General features: G+C 44.3%; 1 protein-coding gene, 1 long non-coding RNA gene and 1 pseudogene across 2 annotated transcripts; 1 reads left to right on the top strand and 2 right to left on the bottom strand.

Annotated features, from left to right (window-relative positions):
* Positions 1–23,223, bottom strand: part of LOC118473589 (signal recognition particle 19 kDa protein-like) — a 100,004-nt pseudogene that overhangs the window by 66,547 nt on the left and 10,234 nt on the right.
* On the bottom strand, positions 5,909–16,970 carry LOC103642784 (uncharacterized). The gene is made up of 4 exons (XR_002265611.2): positions 14,037–16,970; positions 13,833–13,958; positions 13,646–13,742; positions 5,909–6,352 (listed from the first exon to the last, which is right to left on the bottom strand). It is a non-coding gene; the product is annotated as an uncharacterized lncRNA (long non-coding RNA).
* On the top strand, positions 17,980–20,431 carry LOC103641707 (heat shock 70 kDa protein BIP2). The gene is made up of 4 exons (XM_035963592.1): positions 17,980–18,118; positions 18,641–18,709; positions 18,809–19,606; positions 19,689–20,431. The coding sequence occupies exons 1-4, from the start codon at positions 17,980–17,982 to the stop codon at positions 20,258–20,260; spliced, it is 1,578 nt and encodes a 525-aa protein (XP_035819485.1). The 3' UTR covers positions 20,261–20,431.

Raw genomic sequence — 23,223 nt, 5'->3', positions numbered from 1 at the left:
AACAGTAGTTGGTGCCTTGGTGGTGGACTGGTGGAGTGGTGGTTGCTTGCTGATGCTCACCTGCTAGCTTAGTTGTTCGCCTGATGCCTGATAGCTTATTCTTGTAATGAACTCATGGACTGTATGAACTTATGGAATGTACTGTATGAACTTATGCCTTCGGGCTTAGGAGCTGTGGTTGTACTCTTTTTTCCTTCTTAGGCTTTTTTTCTCACGAGATGTGAGTTTTTGCCTAAGAAGGTTTTTAATGAGGCAGTCATTGCACACAGCTCCATAATTATCTGTTTTCATATTATATGTGTGCTTGTGTTTTCATATTAGTTGTTTGCCTGATGCCTGATTTTAGAATTTTAGTATTTTAGATTTTTTGTAATTCTGTGATTTTTCGGGCCAGTGGAGGGTACAACCCGGAATGACCCAGAGGCTTTCGGGCCAGCCCGGCACGTTTTGGGCCTCTCTGGCCGTGCTTGGACACGTGTCCTAGCACGTGACCCGAACCGGCACGACCCGAGTCAACAGCGTGTCGGGCCAGGCACGACCCTGTTTGTGCCGTGCCTAACCGGGCTCGGGCCGGGTCCGTGCGGGGCGGGGCTCGGGCCGGGTCCGTGCCGGGTTGCCCGGATGGACATCTATACTCGACCATCCGCGGCGTCGGCGGAGGTTCATTTTTCTCCCTCTCATGCATGCATGATGCACGACGCATCAAGATGAGACCGTTTTTCAGCATGAACCGTGCGTCGCCGGACGAAAATCTCAGGTGCGTGCGTACTGGTACGGTGGAATCTTTCCATGGGGCACGCCCGATTGACGGTGAAGACTGTTGTTTCTCTTCTGTCACACGAGAGTCGAGAGGGGAGATCGACCGACGCGTTCTTGCGAGAGTACGCGCGGAGACGCACGCACGCAGGCACCTGACCCCCCTGCAACTGCATGACGATGACCATTTGATCTGCTAACGTACAGGGCGTGGCGAGAGCCGCCACACGGCACGACTTGGACGCGCGACCTGGACTTTATTCGCGCTGCGTTCAGGCCCGCGGTCTTCCTTGCGCACTAATAGTGTTTGGTTTGAGAAATGATATAGTCCATCATCTTCTCACTCCTCACTTTTGTGTTTGGTTTGTGGAATGGAGTGAGTTAATCCATCACCACCTCATTCCTCATAGTTAGTTGTTTAGTACTAATATGTGGAATGGAGTCATCCCACCAAATTTGAGGAATAGACCCATGATACACCACTTCATTTTGGATAGATTGATTCATCAAACCAAACACCTCATAACTTTCCTACTATAGGCTATCAACCTCCTGTGCGACGTACGTACGCCTTCTGCTACCAGGTTTAAAACTCGGAGCAGTAGGAGCGAGCGTGACGTACGTGAAGCGGTGTGAACCGGACGAACGGTTGGGTTGCTTAATTAGAACCGATCCCGTACGTAGGAGTATAGGCTGCTAGTGCTAGCGCAAGACCGTGCAATGCATGATGTCATGCATGGCACCGCGTGTCGAGACTCCGAAAGTCTATGGACCCGGTAGCAAAGGTGCGTCATGCGTGCGGGTTTCTTTTTTTTCTTTTTTCTTTTTAGAAGGTGTAGATGCCTAGATGGGTTGGGTGTTTCGTCAAGTTCAGCGCGGCTGCGGTGCCGCGAACGAGCGCGGCGCGTTCAGCGGCGGCGACGAAGCTGCGTGCCATTTGCCTCTTTCTTGTCTGTTTTCGGCGGTTGAGATAGACGGCATTCGGTAAACAATCAATCCACACACACACCCGAGGTACGTCCCCCGCAGTTTCTTCTTCTCCGCTCAAACCAGGAACCCGCCGGATTATTGTTGGGATACACACAAAGCAGGCTTTCTAGCATGATGCTACGATGATGATGATGGACGAGCTGCGCTCCTGCGGCAGCGGATCGGAGAAGCTGTACTGAAGCCGGACAGTATACGTACACGCCCACGTATATTACTCTGCTAGTCTACTACGTAAATACATTCGTACGTTACAACGAAAACAAAATAACACACGATCAACCAAGTATATACCTCCCCTTTCTCCTTCTCCTTGTGCCTAGACATGCATGCTTCAGTCGATCATCGTCAAGCAGGAGGAGGAACACATTAGACGCACATGTTTGGACTATGGGTTATTTTAGAAAGAAGTATAAGGACTTTTTTTTGAAAGAATGATGGTGGAAACAAGGAAAACTGGTGTTTTATAGAAGTAAAAGATCTCACATAGTTGATGTCTCAACCCACATGTCTATCTCTCCTTTTCTTCCTGTGCGTTGGTTCATCAGTCGTTGATAGGTAGCAAAGCCAACTCGTAGCTTCCCATTGCTTTGATTCTATTAGGGCTACTTTGGAAACCTCAAATCTCATTCGGGATTGGAGAAGATTGAGGTGGAAATGAACTAATTTTCTCACCAATCCCCTTTAATTCCGAAGGGGGTTTAAGTTTCCAAACTAGCTCTTAGGATATACTTATCTCTAGTGATATGCTGCTTATATACTCTCGCTATTCTATCATGCAATGTCTCAGTGGCAACTAAAGTTGGGCAAAGTCCGCGAGTAGCCTTGAAAGATTTAGTTGACAATATGCACCGAGTCAGGGGGAGTCAGTCGGCAGAGCTATCTATGATTCTTACATACTCAGTCGGGGCAATGTTCATGGCATGTATTGTTAGTATAGCTCAAAGTCAGTTATGGCTCAGACCAAGCATTTGGGCCTATCCTCGTCTAATGGGGACGAAGTGGATTATGAAGTTAGGGGCCTTAAGTACGTAATACCATAATAAGGGGACATGTATACAATGGCAAGCACAAGATAAGTTTTGTTTTGCTTCAAATAACATCTTTTAGTATCATATGATCTTGATGTTACATTACATGCTAGCAAGTAAATAGTATCCATTTTTTGTTTGTGTCTATTTTTCGCTTGTTTTGACCATTCTGCCATAAAACATCAAAAAGAGGCATATTATAAGGAAATGAACCCCATGTGCCATTTAGTTTGGTTTTTTGTGTTTGATTATTAACAAGACCATTTAGACTAATGTTGTTCACTAGTATATTTGTTATAGTTCAACAGGATGCAAAGTAGACTTGGACTAAGGTGGACCAATAAATCAGATGATCAACACCTCAAGCAAAACCTTAGAAAACTTGTTTAAGACCTAGAAGACAAGCTAAGAGTCCAATACACAAAAATTCAAATGTTCGAAGCAATCAACAAAGATGGTGTAAAGGAGCTAGGGCAGCCTTTGACCTACCTCACAATCGAACCGCCCCTAGTGGAAGTGGGACCGCAAGGTAGCCCATTTGGTCTAATGGTTGATGGTGTGGAGGCTGTCAGATGAAGCGCTTGGACTATTCACGATGCTTGTAATGGGATTGTGACATCCATCGGTTGAACTGCCAGGTTAAGGCCAAACAGGTGGAATCCCTACTATGTGCAATCGTTGGTGGCGCAGAGGGGTCAATAGAGCGGGTCATTGCCAGACCGCTAGGTCCATGCGATTGACATATGGGACTAGACAAAGCTGATGATTGTTGCTTGCAGTCGACCATTGATGGTGCTGGCGATTGGACTATCAGGATGAGTCGAAGGTCAATAAAGGCCCAACAACTATATTGACTGGGTGGGGCTATATATATATATCCCCCTCCCAAAATTGGCTCATTTAATGTGGAAGGACTTGGGAAGTTTTTGTAGGGTACTGCTACAACATTTTAGAGCTCTCCACATGCATGGTGCTTTAGTGAACACTTGCTAAATAAAGTAGGTGCTTTACAAAGTGCTTATGTTAGTTAGACAATTGGTAAATATGTTTACTTTATGTTTAGACCTAGCGTTAGTGATGTTTCCATACTTCTTGCTATTAGGTGCTTGCTTGCATTGTTGTTATACTCTGAGGATCTTGTAGTTTTGTGAGACCATATGTGTGTGGTGTGGCCATCGCCGTGTACCAAAGAGAATGAGACCTTCGACGGTTTGGTCGAAAAATCAGTAGTGAAAACAACAAGGAGCGGTTCGATAGAGGCTATCTCGGAGACCCACTTGTGTGATTCGGAAGATATTCACGGAGTTACCGAAAGCTTAGTCCTCCTAAGGGCATCTTTGCAAGGGGCTTCAACAAGAGCTAGAAAAAAGTGAGATTTTCGATATCTTGATAAGATTATCGGAATTATCGATGAGAGTTTGCAATCTCTCTTTAGTGTCCACACTTGTTTTATATACCTTGGTTGTGTACTTATTTTCCTAGCTTAGTTTGATATGGTAGTTATAGGATTAGAACCTAAGCCTATCTCCAACAGATCCCCTATCTCGTTCCCTATCACATTCCATATTTCAAACTTCTCTCTACAAACATTGTTAAACAATATCATCACAGTGTCATCTACAGTTCCGTATCGCCTATTTTCCACACTCTATTGGAGATAGTCTAAGTTGCATAGCTTATAACCTTTTTACAGTATAAATAACAACACACATAGCAAAATCTTAGTTGGCATCTAAGGGATATTTGAATGCACTAGATATGATAGTTAGTTATAGTTAGTTGGCTAAAAATTGCTAGTGAAATTAGCTAGCTACTATTAGCTAATTTGCTAAAAATATTTAATAGTTTAGCTATTAGCTAGACTTTTTGGATGTCATCAGCTAATTTTAGCAGCTAACTATTATCTCTATTGCATTCAAACACCCTCTAAATTGATTATTTATGGTATAGGTTTTGACTAGACAAGAATTAGAGGAAAGCATTTTTTATAGTTACCTAATTCACACCTATAGACGTCACGGTCCCTCCAGCCTTGAAAAATATACTACCTTCATTTTAAATCGTTACCAATAAATACAGAGGCCGCGCAGTCCCGAGGCCTTATGTCAGGCTCCGTCCGTTGGCTTACGTCACGTGTAGTAGGCCACGCGGCAGCATCGGGTCTCCGCCTGTGCGGGGAGCAGAAGCGTATCCGATAAGGTCCGGACACGTATCGGCTCTGGACCCCCGCCTGGCCTTTGATTAAGGCCTGAGTATTCTCTGTCCCAGAACCTCGGGACCCTGCTGTGAGTGGCCCGGATCCCACACAGAGGGGTCCGGAACCCATCCTAGGGGTCTGGTTTGTGCCCGTGAAGGTCCTGGATCTTACCCGAAGGCCCGGTCTGTATATACAGGGGTCCGACACTTTCCCATAGGGATCCAGACTCACTGTTGATACCTTGGAGTATATCATCTTCTCTGGCCACGTGGCGGCCCCAGAATCCGTCCACGTGGTGGGGTCGAACGCTGTCGCTGGCCCAGAGTAGTCGCCCGAGGCTGGGGCGAGCCATGGTCTGGTCCCACGTACAGCTCCTTTACCACGCGATTAAAGATAGTTGTGTGGGTACTGCGTCTTCATACGGTAGTAAGGGATACCCCTGTTTTAATGTACTGACAGCATCTAAGGGATATTTGAATACACTAGATATAATAGTTATTTATAGTTAGTTGGCTAAAAATTGCTAGTGAAATTAGCTAGCTAACTATTAGCTAATTTGCTAAAACTATTTAATAGTTTAGCTATTAACTAGACTTTTTAAATGTCATCAGCTAATTTTAGCAGCTAACTATTATCTCTAATGCATTCAAACACCTTCTAAATTGATTATTTATTGCATAGATTTTGACTAGACAAAAAATAAAGGAAAGCATTTTTTACAGTTACCTAATTCACACCTATAGACGTCACGGTCCCTCGAGCCTTGAAAAATATACTGCCTTCATTCTACATCGTTACCGATAGTTTAGTTTATATGGTAATATAATTTGTACCCAAGGTCTTCTATCATGCATTAAGATATATGTATTACAAAAATACAAATTACATGTAACCGATAGCATGAAAATGATTGGCAACCACAATCAAAAGGGGAAAATGGACGCACAAACAATAGTTTAATTTATTACCAAGTCAAAATTTCTTGAAAGAATAACATGACTCTCTGATGTACTACAACAAGCCACGAGTTCCATTCCATCCAATTCTTCCGGACGCACACGGCACACACAACAGTTACAGGCACCATAACGATAACGATGCAACAACATATCTCGCCCACTTCTTAGGACAGCCTTATAAAGGCACCTTCTCACCTGACGCTACTATGCTCACCGGACCAAAACCTTTGTTTCCCGTCAGAGGGGACACGTCGGAGGGGAGCTCTCTAGCTCACTAGCTGCTGGTTGCCATATAGCGGGTACGTGCCATACGCTGCAGCGTACATGTTTGGGTGTGGCACCGGGGAGGCATAGCCATATCCGCCGTAGAATGGTGTGCCATAGTACATGTTGTTCCTCCTGTTGACGGAGTCACCCCTAGACTGGAAACAGAAAAGGAAATTGGTGTAAGGGGAGGAAGGAAGCAAATGATTTCACAAAAACATATACTACCTTTCACCGTTGAGGAATTATAAATGTGCCAAAAATATGCAATGCTAAACAGAAAAAAAAACACCAACTCATGCTTTGGTAGATATATGATGGATGGTATTAAATATAAATACACCTGTTGCTTAAAATGCACTAAAATGCACTGCAAGATGCAGCCATATTTTACCTTTTCTTTCCATTAGGATTGTAGGAACAAATTGTCAGTACTCGGTAGTTCCTTACAACTGCGGTAAGCTAGTTGCAATCAAGGTTACAATTTTCAGGTAACTGGTTTTTAGTCTAAAGGTAAAAAGAGAATTATGCAGCAGATTGATCAAGTTAGTGTATTCGGGAAGATAATAAGTGGAGAGTTGAACAACAACCAACAAACTCGGTTTGGGGATTCCTCCCCTATGGATCCCCTCCATTTCCCTAGTCACCAAATCAGCCTGAGCGTTAGCTTATTCCTCCACCAACCCAATGAATGAAACTGACGATGGTGAGTGCAGTAGCAAGGCTAACGAACACAATCTTATATGTGAAAAGGTTAGTTTTGACGCACATCCAAAGTTAGGGTGCTCAATAATTTACTGAATTGCTGTTAAGTTAGCAATCCGAGCTATTGCAACGCTACAATTTAACAAAATCTGCTTGGATCAGTGGAAACTGATGCTATAACAAGCAACTAGAGGACGGGTGGATAACCCGGGTTGGTAGCAACGATAGAGTTGGAGCTAGCGCCTTGGGTTCTGAGGCTGTCCGCAGCCGTTCCCCCTAAATTTTTCTCCCTAAATGTTACTATGCAGCCACGTCAGCAAGATTCCCTCCCCTATATTTACTCGTCCCGCAACCGTTCCCCCTAAATTTTACCCTACATATCACTCTACTCATTAAATATACATTTCCCTATAACTAACATAACCAACTTATTGTTTTATTTTTATTGTTTTCTTTGAACACGTATTGATTACCAGATCATACTTGTTGAAAAAAAATTATTTTTTATTATTCCTCTTAATTTAGATATACTATGTCCAAAATCAAATATTAAATTATTTAATTGTAATACTTCTTACATCATTACATTTAACATTTCATTGGTACCATGCTAACATTAATTAACATTTGCGGTATGCGGAAATTTTTCATTAATATTGGCACGAATTATTCTCAAGCAGACTTACGTTGGAAGACAAACCGTCCAGTCGTACGGTCGAAGCCACGACTGTCTTACAATGCAAGACACCGTTGGCTTTCATAGGAAGCCACGATTGGCTTTCAATGCAAGCCCTCATCTTCCCCCGCCCTTTGCTCTCCCCTATATATATTCAATCAACCTCTTCCATATTGTTCGCCCATTCTTCTGAGTGAATCAAGTTATCCATAGTTCGGTATGTCTCCGAGTCATACGGAAGATGAGTTTGGTTCGAGTGATTCGAGTGATAGTGAGGACGAAACTCTTTTGCTTGTCAACCTACTAACCCTCAACATTGCGGCTCAACGCCATCACCGCCTACGGTCGGGTTTACCCCACCGTGTCATTCACAGAGATCATTTCGCGGGAGAAAACCTCATCCAACATCACTACTTCGGCGCTAACCCAGTGTATCCACCCCATGTGTTTCGTAGAAGGTACGCACTTCATAAATTTGTCATAGGTTATGATTTGTTCAACTTTTGACAATTATGCAATACCATTTTTTTAGGTTCCGCATGAGTAGGCCTTTGTTTCTCCGCATTCTGCATGGTCTTCAACAACACGATATTTACTTTACACAAAGAGTTGACGCAACTGGTATGCCCGGACTAGGACCATTACAAAAAGTTTGTGCGGCGATGCGGATACTTGCTTATGGGTTACCTTCTGATGCGGTAGACGAGTATATTCAAATTGGGGAATCAACGGCTAGGGAATGCCTTCATCATTTTTGTCGCGCAATCATTGCATGTTTTAGTGTCTGGTATTTACGCACTCCAACTCAAGATGACATTACTCGCATCATGCATAATAGTGAGTCTCGGGGTTTTCCTGGCATGTTGGGTTCCATAGATTGCATGCACTGGGAGTGGAGGAACTGTCCAACGGCTTGGCGAGGTCAATTTTGTGGGCGAAATGGTAGGGCATCGATGATACTTGAAGCAGTTGCATCGTATCATCTATGGATTTGGCATGCCTGGGACAAACAATGACGTTAACGTGCTCCACCGATCCCCCGTATTTGACCCAATGACTTCTGGTCGAATGCCACCTGTCAATTACACAGTTAATGGTCATGCGTACAACTTCGGTTATTACCTAGCTGATGGTATTTACCCCAACTGGCCTACTTTTGTCAAAGCAATCCGACACCCATACGAGGAAAAGAAAGTCTATTTCACTCAGATGCAGGAAAGTTGCCGAAAGGATATTGAGCGTGCATTTGGAGTTCTTCAAGCGCGGTGGGCGGTGCTCCGTGGACCAGCTTATGGTTGGGATCGTAATCGTTTGACAGAGATAATGACGGCTTGCATCATCATGCACAACATGATCGTCGAAGACGAAGGGCCTTTTGCTGCAAACATTGATTTCGGAGACAACTCTTCAAGGATTGATGCATCTCAAATTATAGCGGAAGGCCGGGCCGAACGGGTTATTAACCACTTTGATCTACGTCGCCAAGAAAGATCGTGCTCACTTCAAAATGATCTTGTCGAGCATTTATGGGCTCGCCGTGGAAGTATGTAATAATTATGTGTCGTAGCTGCTTAGTTCGCACTTATATTCACTACTTGTAATGTCATTTCCTCTTACTAAGTATTCCAATAAATTAGCTAAGTTTCCTTAATTGTCCAGATAGCCGGCTACATATGTGTTCAAATACTTCGATTTTGTGTTGCAACTACAACTGAACATCAGAATTCATGTTTTCTTGTACAATATATAACATACCATTCAATAGGCACAAATAATGTTCAAACATTTATCACATCCGAGTTCATTATTGTCTAATACAACAGCAAACAACTTAACATACACTGGTTCGACCAAACAAATAGTGTTCTCGGAAAAACAGTTTCTTAAACGTACTAAGATAAATTGTCTCAACAAGTCTCAACAGCACTCTCGCGCACATGTACCAGAATCGTTCAGGATGTCTCAAAAGTAAATATAAACTGCTGCAATTTTTTCTGTTCCTTCATGACAATCCAAACTTCAGGATCTACATCTTCTTCGTTTGTCGACAGAAGCATCTGCAAACGTTTGTTTGCCGATTCGAGTTCTTCAAGTTTGAGTTCCCTTTGTCGAATGCTTAACTTTTGGGCTTCCAATTCCAATCTCTTCTTCTGTATCTCCCTGTCTTCTTCAGTGCTCTTTTCTTTTTTTCCCCCTTTTCTATGGACCTCTGTATTTGTTTCTCAGTAATTTCTTGTAATCGGCTTAAGTATTCAGGAGACGAAGAAGATGCACCTTTCTTTCTCTCAGCTTTACTATAATCACGGCCACGGGGCCTTTTTCCTGTCAACCCAGCGGATCCACTGTCAGTCTCAGGTGCTTCCACTGATGGACACCCCGAAGATGGTATTGATCTTGCATGTAATCCTCTAAACGAGTGTCCTTGACATATGCTCTCCCATTTCGGTTCCCCCTTCAATTGATGCCAGCAGTGCATATAATGGAATGGTTTGTTCTCCTCATGAGCGAACAAAGTAGCTGCCTTCGATGTCTGCAAAATTGGAATTTCATATATAATTACTCGGAGGACAGACACATGTAGTACATAAAATCATCGTTTGAATAGTCGTACCTTATCCTCGTCACTTAGACCACTTTGTTTCTCTCTTAGGACTCTAGCGTAGTATCCAGAGAATTTACTGACATCAGCCCTGATCTTGTCCCATCTGCTGCTAAGTGCTCTGTTAAGTCTACAAGGAAATTCCCCCCTTTGTTCATTGTACCTTTTTTCAATTCTGGCCCAGAGACCCTCCCTCCTTTGTCCAGTATGGACAATAGGGTCACTACTTATTTGCAACCATGTAGTACAAAGGAGTATGTCTTCTGGTGCTGTAAAGTTTTGTTCCTTGGATTTCTTTTGTTTTTGAACTGGAGGTGCATTTTTCCCAGGACTATTGATGTCCTGAACACTGTGTTCAGCATCTGACTCCAAGTGTACAGGCATTTGAGGTATAGTGTTCGAACCCTGCAACGGTGTACTTGTATGTGATGCTGGATAAGAATCTGTGTATGGACTCACTCCAACTGAACCTAGAGGGTTCCTCACAAAATTCATGTAGTGATTCCAATAGAGTGCAGATTGCGAAGCAGGGATCATGGTAGATTGGGAACTAGTATTCCCTGGCTGAATTGGAGCCCACATTGTAGTTGGACCTTGACCAGGACTAGGAAAATTAATGTTTCCCATGATGTTGCAATCGACAGGATTCTGGTGCATGTAGCCCGTTGGCCATAAAGGGGGTGGTGGTGGAAATTGTTGGGCATTTGAGGGATTTGACATCGCCTGCGACGATGTCGCATTGTTGGCAGGGTCCATGCTAGGATATGTGGAGATGGCACACATTTAGTCATATGTTATAAAGTGAAGCCAATCGACAAAACGAGGTACATAAACATCAGACAAAGCATATGAACAACGGTAATAATAATACCATCATGTAATGAACTTATTCAGGAGGACCAGCAGAACATTTAAGAGTCAACATAGTTCACATACTACAACGATCTTAACATCATAATAACTTAAGGTGACGAGGTAGCATTGAGACTTAGACATACATCACACGACTAGTTCAACAACATGACAAGTAGGAGAACCCGAGTACTTGGATGTTCAAAAGCCTATCCTGCTTCTACTGGTGGAATACATGGAACTAATAAATATTCCAATAGCTATTACGAGTTGACCTATCTGAGTCGCTGAAGTACCACTCGTCACTCACATCCGGGCAGTAGAACTCCTCTTCGTCGACAGATGGTTCAGTAACTGTTGGAGGGGTCGAAGGAGATGTCGGTTCAACACTTATGTCATCCCCCTCGTACTTAGCAATTTCAGGAAAAGCTTGGACTTTAGCCTCTAAGGCATCTTGGTGAAGCAAATCAAGTTTTTCTTTCATGGCAAAGAGGGTTCTAGCTAATATCTCTTCGTCATGCATGTGGTCTAATGCATGATCTACTAATCCACGAAGGGATTTTGTGGCATCCTCGGCACAGTCGACAAGTACTTTAACCAAAGACTTCATGGTATCTTCTTTCGAGGATGCCATTCGGAACTGTGCTGCAAAGAATAATATATGAACAAACACGTGCATTTCCTTATGTACCATAAAGGCTATACGAATTTAATACATCCCAAAAGCTTTAACAACTATGATGCCTACGACATGTAATGATTTGAAATGTAGCATTCATATAGCAGCATGGAACATAACATATTTACACAAGTATGACTGCTAAGGGAAACGTGTGACAATGAGAATTAAATAAAATGGAGTAGTAGGGTATACAGATGTTTGTCATAGCTGCCTATTGACTTATAAATATTGTTGTTGTATCATTTGTTCATGGACTGAATATGCAAGCAATGCACTCAATGTAAACCAGAAACAAAACTTTCATGTCAGGGTTGTACAAAACATTGAAGGATACAAAAAAACAAGCAATGCACTCCATGTAAGCACAAACATTACTTTAATGTGAGGGTTGTAGAAAACATTGAAGGATACAAAAAACAAGCTATGTACTCCATGGAAGCACAAACATAATGTACATAATAAAGAACTGTGTGCTCATACCATAAGTTGCTGAAGAAAACAAAATGTTCATGGTCAGATATTGTGAAATACGTGAGGGTTGTACACATTACTACAAGAAAACATAAATTAGTTGTTGTAAGAATATACAAACCTACTATATCAAGGTCCACAATATTTTTGTATCCTCCAGTCGTATACAAGGGTGACAAAAAATTTGGGATGACATACACCTAACAATATGAATGAACATCATTCATAGTAACTAACGAAGTAATGGACCCTCTGATATGTTGATGACAGTTTTAAGAAGTTTAATAAACAATGAACATTACCCTTCGTTGGCTAAGGTAACACATTTTGCCTGACCCTACGATGAATCTGTCTGGTACTTTAGTAAAATGAGTTGTTGTTCTGGACAGTGGGGATCCAAAATTAATTCGCAGAAGACTTGACACTTTAAGGCACTATCCAAGTGAGTCCGTAGTGTAGAGATTACAAATTAATGGAATCTGCAGACGTTCTGGCCGTAATACTAAGAACTACCATTACTTGCAGTAAATATGGAGGATATTAAGCGGGTGAGTACCATAGAAATGTGTAACCCTAAAAGGCACACCAGATCCGTGGAGTTCTTTGAACTGGGGATTAATCGGGTCTTCTCGGATGAAATCACTTACGGTTCAAAGGATTAGTGGATTGGTGTAGAAATTAGTTCTTCAAATATGTGCGCAAGAAGAACATAAACAATAGGAGTCGAAGGGCGTACCTGAAGATCCGAAGATTTGGGCGGAGAGAAGAGGAATCGAAGCGTTGGTTTCCGGATCCGATGAAGGCGTCGATGCTCGGAGCGGCAAACGAAGCAAGCGCTCGCGAGGAACCTCGACGGAGCCGGATTTGCGGCCGCTTCGTCTTCGGTCGCGACCGGAGGTGGTTGGTCACCAACTCCACTTCGTCTTCCACAGCCCCGACGGGGACCGGCGCGGTCGCAACCTTTCCGCGCACGAATCGCCGCCGCCTCGTCGGAAATCGCCGAATCGCAGACGCCTCCAACGGGAGAGAAGACGACCGCGAAGGTTCCGGTCGGTGGCGCGGGCGGAGTCTTCCGCGTGAAGCAGTGGAGGGGGAGTGCACAGTGACGCCCTGCATCTGGCGTGAGAGAGAAGAGGGTCGCGGCGGAGGGGGGCGCGTAGCGGCGAGCGCTGCGGCTTCAAGGGGTGAACAGTATCCCCTATTCCGTGTACAGTCATAGGGGAGGGGAGGGGAAGGGGGGAGCGCTGCAGTCAGTCTGATCTCGTTGGCCACGAACTCGTTAGAGTTGTGGGCAGGACAGATGTGGAGTTCAGACCTTGGTTCCCATATTTCACGATAGGGGTGGGAGTGGGGGTAATCTAGCTTATAGCCCCTATAACAAATGATTATTGAAGAAAAAATAACGCTCACCAAATGTAACATATTAAAACAGAGGAAGGTGATGTCAATTGTCAAACACGACAAACCTGCTTATGCGATGGGCTGCGGACCCATGAAAGGCGAACTGCCTGCTTTCCAATGAGTGATCCATTTAATCCTTGTAGTGCTTCTTCAGCATCAGTTCTACAAGAACAGTCGCACGACTTAAACATACTTCAGCAAAGTTATGGACAAAAATAAATAGGAAATCATGTAAATGCTTCAGGTACATACCTGCTAACAAATTGAACAAAGCAATTGCTTTCCTAGAGGAATTTTCACAGAGGCAAGATCATATTTGGCAAAGGCTTTTCTCAGTTCATCTTCACTGACATTGGGGTCAAGCCCACCAACATATACCTAAGAAGGGTGACAACTACATATTAAAAACTATCAACTTAAAGGTCACAAACAGGACAGGTAAAGAGTACCACAAACCGTTCTGTTAGAAGAATCACCATCTGAATGACCAGGAGTCGAGGAGCCAGAATAACCTGAGTACAGTAGTCATCAAGTTCAGTGAACAGATCATAGAAACTAGAGAGGTTACACAAAACATGAGCAACATCATGGTACATAACACATAACATGCTCTGGAAACATTAAATTGGTTTAGATTGACTATCCGTGGAATAACATATAGCAAGTTTGAATCAAGGAACCTAGCTAAAAAGTTACTCAAGGAGTAAATGTAGAGAGGTTTATGCCAGTTCAGTACATGCAGTGCTAGCTATACACTGATTTTTTTTCAAGCACTAGGTCGTTTTCCTGATACTATTCAGGAATTTCAACAGGCTACACATATTTGGTCCTGAAAAACAGAGTACACATAGATAGATCGCAGAGCGGTAAATCGGAGGAAAACATGGCTCTGTGGTTAGAGGTGAATAGAATCCAGGATATCTAGCCTTGCGGGCTTGTGACACAACCACAAGATTCATGGTCCAAATGTATCTAGATGCATCAACTACATGAAATCCCTGAGCTAAAAAGAGGATCAGACAAGTAGCAACCGTATCAGCAGGTCAAGGGAATGAGTCCTTAGTAGACTGGTGCTAGAGTTGACTGTTGAGAATCAGATTTTTTTCCCAGAATACTGTAGCCATATAAATCAGGCTTACATTCCACTAGTCAATTACAAGAAGTGTTTTATAGTTACAACCATAAAACATGTGTTTCAGTAATTCAGTTTTAAATATCATCAGAACTTGAGAAGTACTAAAAAAAACTAGTTAGGACCCAGGAGGATGAAACAGATGATTTGGCAACTTAGTCCCCCTAGGAAGTGAAAAGAAAAAAAAACAAAGTGAATTTCGAATGTGACATCAGTGGTTTTTGCCAAAATGCAGTCATGAATTCAGTCATCAATAAAATAAAAACCAGACCATCAGCCTACCCAGAATTTAAGATGGATAGACACCTCCTCTGGTCAGGTACATGCTGTTGAGTCGCTTGGGCAATCTGTTTGGCCCAGACGCTTGCAGACATTAATTAACAAAAAAATACATGACTGCTAGCGTTCAGCTTGCCTATGCAGCCTTGCATAAAGGGACCGAGCATTCTAGCCAGCTGGATGGATGAGGGTAAAGAGGTGTCTATACTTAAAAAAGAAACACTTAATAATGGTTAGAACCTACTAATCAGAAAAGGTTGGTATGCAATATAAATAGAATTATTCAAATGGTTTTCTATAAAATACTGTTTAAAAGATGACACGAGAACTTGACTGAATTGGTGACCATGAAAATCTGAATCGTTGCATTCCATAAAATAAAGTCATATTGAGTAATACTCCTGCAGGTCCAGCTTCTATGGTGCGAGTGCGACGGATAAAAAACAAATACCAAGATGGGGCCATCAATCTTTGCACTTGTGGATATGAGTAACTCCCTGACGGGTGCCGCGTTCAGGTGCCACATTGCGATCCACAGCGGTTAGCATCCAGCAATTTCTCATGGATACATGCAGGCTAAATGCTTTAGTTTGCTTTTAATAGCAACTCCACAGTAATCACCAAGTAAACAATCATTTAATCACAACTCCATCTCAATTGCCATGCAACCGCATGTTCGGTTTCGTTCCCACAAATTAACCACGCCTCGGTATCCAAGTAACCCTTAATATTACATACTTTAGCAAAAACTAAAGGACACCTTAGAAACAAGACAACAATCACAAAGTTCCTAGATCATGGGGCCAAGGGGGTCAAAAAACGGGTTGAGGAATATCTCTATCTCTACTCCTTTAAAACATGAGTTTTGTGTGTCGCGCATCACACGCGAAGCGAAGCACATAGAGTACATTTGTTTTTCTCCACACGTCTCACCTAACAACCAGGCCGTTACTTTCCAGATGGACCCTTTAGTTCCCACAAATTAACCACACTAGTTCAAGCATAAATGGAAACAGTAGCAATGTACGAGCATTTTGCCAGGGTACTTGTGAGCGTTATATTTTAGTCCTATACGAATTGTATGTTTGTGAGTATCCACACATGCTCTTTAAGAGCATTGTATGTTTGCGGGGCGATCTACTCTGACGGCACGAGAAAGTGAAACGGTGAAACCGATTGGTGTAGCTAGACGTTATGGACCTATGGTGATGCGGAACGCGGATGCCTACATCCCACGTCAGATGGGCGAATTGCCTGCCCAGTTGCCCCTCTCTTGAGTCTTGCCTAGTGCTAAGAATATGGGCAGAGTTTTTTGGGTCAGCACGAGCACGGCCCGAAAACAGGAGCCCAAAGCACGATCCGGGCACGAAATAATACAGGTCGGGCTAGCACGGTCCGTAGGCGGGCCTAGGTCGGGCCTCAAATTCTGGCTCGTCGACCCCCGACACAGCCCGCACCGATGGGCCGGGCTTGGGCCGGCACGGCCCCATGAAGCCCAAGTTGTTTAGTTTCTTTAATTTAGTAAGTTATCAACTTTATATTATTGTGATATTTGGAGTTTATGTGGTCAAATGATGTTAGGATTGTTTAATATCTTTAATTTAGTAAATTATGGACTATATGTGGTTGTAATATTTTGATTTTATGTGGTCAAATATATGGGTCGGGCTTGGGCCGGCACGGCCCAACAAAGGCACGGCGTGGTTTAGGGCCGGGCTAGGCCACTGTTTTTACACTTCAGGCTGGCACGGCATGGCCCAAAAGTTTTTTTGGCTTTTCTGGCCCGAACCCATTCGGCACGAAGTATGATGGGCTTGGGCCGGGCCGGCCCGACCCGGCCCAATTCCCAGCACTAGTCTTGCTGATCCCTGAGCTTTGTTCTTCCTAGACCCGCTTCCGGAGACTCTCGTACTTTTATCTCTATAAAATAAATCTCACATCAAGATTGAACTACTTTCACGAACTTTCGCGGAGAAGATGACCCTCTGCGCCATCGAAGATCGTCCGCTCAACGAACAGGGAAGATCCGCTCCCGCAGGAAGAATCGCTTGGCGGCCCGATGACCTATCACAGATCGCCATCGTCATTCACTTCGTAGAGCCAAACCCAAGGTATTGCTCATCACAAGAAGGCCCTAAGCTTCGTTGCTATTTGGCCCAAATAGGTGGTGGCCATCATAAATGTGGTGTCCTGTAAAGCAGGGATAGAGGTAGAGTTGAAGACCGGATTCGAGATAATGTTATTTATCTTACATCTTATCTATTATCTCCCTCCAAGATCTCGACCCTCGTGGGCGGGACCTAGGGATCATCCCAAAGTCCGGAGGAGATTCTAGGGATCATTAGGGCATCTACAGTGGTGATTAATCTAGAGGCTCCAGAGGTGTTTAAAGGGGCTATTTGCAAAAAAAAACGTGGAGCCGTCTTTCTGTGAAGAGACGCCTCTTTCTCGTAACCCAAGTAGCAATAGATGCCACACCTCCCACTGTACGAATTCGTCGTTTGTTCTATCGATACAATGTTGTAAAAGCGCATTTACTTCTGTATTTATTAATAGACTATATTTATAGACACTCTATTATATAATAGTCTCTTGGTTGTCTCTTGTGCTTTAAGAACTATTTTGGTGTTTGTCCACTATACATGCCTTTAGTGATCGGCGTCAACAGTTTGGTTTGTAAATGGATGATAAGATTTGGTTTAGAGTTTTTGCCCCTTGAACAGAAATAAGGGTGCGTTTGGTTGCGGGACAGCAAGGACAGGAACGTCCCCAGGTGTCCTCTCTCGTCCCTCCAATTTTGAGGGATAACTGAGATAACACTGGGATAGTCCTGTCCCAACCCTTGACACTGAACCAAACAACCTTATTTGAGGGATCGTCTCATCCTGTCCCGTCCTGTCACTGTAACCAAACACATCCTAATAGTATCGTTTGTTTTTTGGATAGCTGGATGGGCTGGACCACATCGAAGTAGATGGACCAGGCTACATGGTAGGACGATTGATAGATGGGCCAGTCCACATCGCGGTGTCTGTCTTGTCTTCAAGTGGAAAGAAGAGCATCCGACGGACATTGGAAAGAAGTGTCTGTCTTGTCATCATCTTCTACCTGGTTTTTGTCGACTACGGTTTTGGAAAGAAATGTTGCGCGTCGTCATCCATGGCGGAGCAAGTCAACTGCTGAATGGCGGCGTCGAAGCCCCCATCCAGATCGCTGTCTGAGAAACGGACGAAGTGAAGTCGCGAGAAGTGTTGATTCGTCTCAAACATTTGGGACTGTGATTTTCTTTTGTTTTCTACCGCAGCAATACCATTTTTCTCTGTTTGTAGACACGTACGGAGTTAATAAACTAAAACATTTGTATTACTAGAATAATTCAGTGGTGAGGACAAGGTCAATATAATAACGTAATTCTTTATTTTGTTCCTGACAATTGAGAGGAATGTTCTAATAGTAAATGGTTACTCTATTACTAGAATAATTCAATAACAAATCAAGATCTTGTATCGTTCGGTAGAAAGCATAAATTGTGGTTGTAACCCAATACGGTTTTTACCACACTTTTGACTGGAAACACATAAATAGTTAGTTGGGTTACTATCCTGATTAATTTGCCTTTTGTCATCGCTAAGCATCTTTTCTCCGTCAGTATATATAGACACCATGATGGGGCGTCGTCTTCTCGTGAGCCTTCTACCACTACTCATGGTGGTCATGGGTATGTATGTATGTATGTATGTATGTAATTCTTTTTCTTATTAGCTTTTTTGACTATGATTGATCGAGTTCCATTCGACGAATCGATCTTGCATTGCAGTGACGGCGGCGGCGTTCGACATCTCAAGAGCCCCGCCGGCGTTCGGGGTCCGAAGAGGGGCTCCGAAGGAGTACTTCGAGTGGCGCAGACCTTGGGGCACGGCGCCCTTCCTGCTGGGGTCAGCTGCGGCCATCCACCTCGGCAACACCAGCTCGTGCATCGCCGCCTACGACTTTGGCCCCGGGAGCCACGAGTACTACCAACTCTGCATGCCCTCTTGGGTGGCCGTCACGGACAACGACATGGTCCTCTCCGGCGAGGCTGCTATGAACCACGCCACCGTCAGCCCCGGGACGGCCATCTCGGGCTTCACGCGCCTCCTCGACCAAAGGCTCAAGGACGATGTGGTGAAGAGCGAGATGAAGCTTTCGCCGTTGTACAAGTTCTCCGAGAGGGAGGGACGGGTCGCCATCCAATTTAATCATCCAAGCCGGCGTGGCCAGGTCATAGAGTTCTCGCCCCTAGATCTCACCGTCGTCCTCGTCTCCGAGCTGAAGCACATGGCGGAGGCTCACCTGGGCCGTGAGCTCTCGGCTGCTGTCATCGCCGTGCCGCGTCACCTCAACTACAATGGAAGGCAGGACGTCGTCAATGTGGGACGGTATGACGCTGGCTTCCGCCGGGCCGCCAAGGCCATCGACCGGCAGATCACGCTGTATCACCACCACACGGAGCAGGGTGACGGCAAGGCTATCCTTGTCTTGCGTGTTGGCGGCCGCACGTCCGACGCCACCATCTTCAAGTTCATCGATGGCGAGGCTCGCTACGTCACGGCGCAGGATGATATCTACTTGGGAGGCAAGTAGTCAAGCTCGATGACGGATCAATACCTTGTAGTGTACTACTACTATAGTACTTGCTTGCTGGCATGCCATCGCAGGTGACGACTTCACGACGCGGATCGTCGACTACATGGCAGAGCTCATCAAGGAGAAGAACCAGTGGGACATCAGGCAGGACGCGGAGGCGTTGCGCAGGCTAAGGGTGGCATGCGAGCACGCCAAGAAGGCATTGAGCGACCAGGAAGAGACGATGGTGCAGATACATGTCGCCGACATTGAGTCGTCGGCGCCCCTCACGCGGGCCAAGCTGGAGGAGCTCAACCAGGACCTGTTGGACAGGGTCATGGGACTTGTGGACGGGGCGGTGATGGGGACAGGGAGTGGGTGGTTGCCCCGGCCCCGCGACGAGAGCCGCACGGACATGGTCGACGAGATCGTCCTCGTCGGCGGCAGCGCGAGGATGCCCAAGCTCCGTCAGCTCATCGAGGACTACTTTCGTGGCAGGCGGCCAAACAGCCGCAAGGGAGTGGAACCAGAGGACGCCATCGTCCAGGGCACCGCCATTCTTTCCCGTCCTAAGGCGGCGCGCTACTTAGAGGAGTGCTTTGACTATCTTTACGGCAAGGATGGTAGGGGTCTTCCAAGTTTTGTATTCAGAACGTCGAATTAGTCCCAAAAATAACCAGGTCGTAATCTTGCAGTCTCATTCCTTCTCTGTGATCGACCCCTGGCCAAGGAGTCATATTGTTTGTTTTAACTGTTCTGTTAGGGATTCTTTAGATGGCAGGATCGGTAAAAACATAAGGATAGGAAAAATATAGTATTAGAGGTTCAAGACACTTGCAATTCTATAGGAACTCAATCCTTTGTTTTGTTTCAAACAACATAGGAAAAATAAAATTTTCTATAGGATTGTAATCCCTCAAAATTCCTTCATTTTTACTTTATTCCTAAGGAGGAGTTAGTAATATATTGGTAATGATGGGTAAACTATTGTCTATTAGAAATCTGATTGTCAGTGGTAGATAATGATTTAGATTTATTTTGTTATGAAACAATTATGTGAGTGCGATGAACGAAATCGATCAACGCAGGTCTGAGCTTTTAACTCTGTTCTCGATCATACACTGACATTGCTAACTGATACGCTTGTGGCTGGCCGCTAGGATAGATTGTTGATTGGAATAACAAATATAATCAAGTTCCCCTTAATGTTGACTATAAAAATGTGTGCTTCGTTCGTGATCATAGCACTGCTCTCACACACATTCATTTGACATCGATGACTGCAATAGCTAGAGCTCTCGCCTGCATGTATGTTAGCCACTGAATGACACATACGCACAAAGTAGTGTTTAAGCTCACAACAATCAGGCAGCCTCTCCCGGCAAAGAAATATAATAGTGCTAAATGTACAACACCAAGGTCCTACTGATAGATAGACCCCCCAACAAACTACCAAAGCCTATTGATGATCTGAAAATAAATTAAAGCGGACAAGTTAAACACACCAACACAATAACAAGCACCAGTCTGGTCCTACTAGCTAACTCACTATCTGAAATAATATAGCGGTCTTCGTCAACTAAGCATACATGTCAGCATACTTGAACTCCATCGGCAAGCAGCCTCCTCCTCCTACAACCACCACAAAAAGAAATGGTCAACATATGATCTATAAAACTAGCGCATCGAGTCAAGTCTGTTCACCTGCGAGTGATAAAACAAACCAAGACTAATGATATTCTCTGTTACCAGGAAAATGAACTAGAAAAATCATTCAAACAAAATAGATGAGAGTTGAATACTCACGTAAAAGCGCACGTAATCAACATGTTGAATATCAAAAGCCAAATATCATGCCTTGAATGTTGAAGGTAGTTCCGAAGGACCTAGTCGCCCGATTCCCCAATATTTGGACTCCCACATCAGTCGTCTTCATGACGGTCATGCACAGCCCGTAGGTTGAGTCAGCGTAGAACATATTCTAGGGTGGAAAAATCATCGTCACCGTAGCACCGGTGAAGACCATCTCCACTAGAGGCAAACTGGACCAGCTGCTAAAAATCGAAGGCTTGCCTTTCCAGCTCATATGGTCGGCATCTGATTCGAAGCAAATGGTGCCTCCACTACTTGCTCACCGATAGTTCAGTGATTTCATTGACTATGTGATCACGTTATCGAGACAATCGAATGTGTCGCTCGATAGGATAGTCCACAATGACCCAGAGTCCACGACTATCTGTGAAGGTGCCAACCCTAGGTTTTGGCCGTTGGCCACGATCTCTTCTACCGTCAGTGAATAGGTCGGTTTAGAGGTGGTCCGGAATAGCGGAGTGTAAAGAACATCTGCGCCCTGGCCACGGTAGTCACTAAGATTCATGTATCCTATGGCTGTCTCATTGATGGGCAGACAGTAGCTGAAATCTTTATAGTTGATCTGACTTGAAACTTGCTCGAAGAATGAGATGCCTGAGTAGCCAAAACCAACAATCCCCGCTTCTTCGTAGTTCTTGTACTCCACGTCCAGGCTACAGCCGAACATGAAGCTGAACCTGGTGTTTGTCCCAATGGTAAGTTTGTCACAAACCACTTTGCCAGCCGTGTACGACCACCTGCCCCCGTAGGTAACTGAGTACAAACAAGTATTCTCCTTCTCCATGCAGTTAGCAAACTCGAGACCAAGGGAATCCTTGACTACAAGGCATTCTCTTGATATCCAGCCCGCACGATGAAATGTGGTTGATCTACTAGGGTCAAAGATCTGACCCGCCTTGGCGGCTTGTTTATGGCAATGTGGCTGGCATGGCTGGCACTATACCCAAGAAAGTGTCGATCCTGTGTCGATCCCGACAAGGTTCATAACAGGTGGTGTGCCGATGTTGATGGGCATCAGAAATAGAAAACTGTTAATGCTTCTATCCTCTGTCGCATTGATGGATATGTCTGCTTTCATCTCGTCATTAGAAGTGTCCTTGGAACCAACACATGGATGATTCCTATAGAACACCGGAAACTTTATACTACCATCCGAGTCTATGCAAAAGAAAAAAAACATCAGATAGTATTTGCCAATAGGGGTGAATGCAGTGGGTAGTTAGCCCAAAATAAAAATGCTTTGACCGAACATTTTTTCCCGATTATTATGGTGAATATGATGGCTTTTCTTTTTACATTCGAATAGCTATATAATACATAGATAGAATAGATTAAAAAGGAGTGCGCTCAGTCGAATTACCATAGACGGAGGTGTGGCAGCTGGAGTGGGCGGTGGAGCTAGCAGCAGCAGCAGCCCGCGGTAGCCTCCCGCAGTTCTGCTCCACACAGACACAGTTGTTGGTGATGGTACCTTCATCACTATTAATTAGAGTGATGAAGGTCAACAAGAGCACCGACAGGCAACAGTAGTGTTGCAATAAAGCTGTATGCATGTATATGGAAGGATTTCCTTCACACTGTTAATTAGAGTGCTATCTTTCTTTCTTGCTATATGTACTGTGATGTGATCTGTACGTGTAGCTTGGTCGTCTTGCATTGCATGCAGGTTAACCAAACCAAATCATAAAGATTGGTCTTGTAATGGGATGACTTGCAAAATTGTTTGCACAGGACTGGGAGGTTGATGTGACCATG

Source organism: Zea mays, chromosome 10 (genome assembly GCF_902167145.1).
Source record: "Zea mays cultivar B73 chromosome 10, Zm-B73-REFERENCE-NAM-5.0, whole genome shotgun sequence".
Classification (NCBI taxonomy): Eukaryota; Viridiplantae; Streptophyta; class Magnoliopsida; order Poales; family Poaceae; genus Zea; species Zea mays.
The sequence above is the reverse complement of the archived record's forward strand: the minus strand, read 5'-3'. Positions and strand labels throughout refer to the sequence as shown.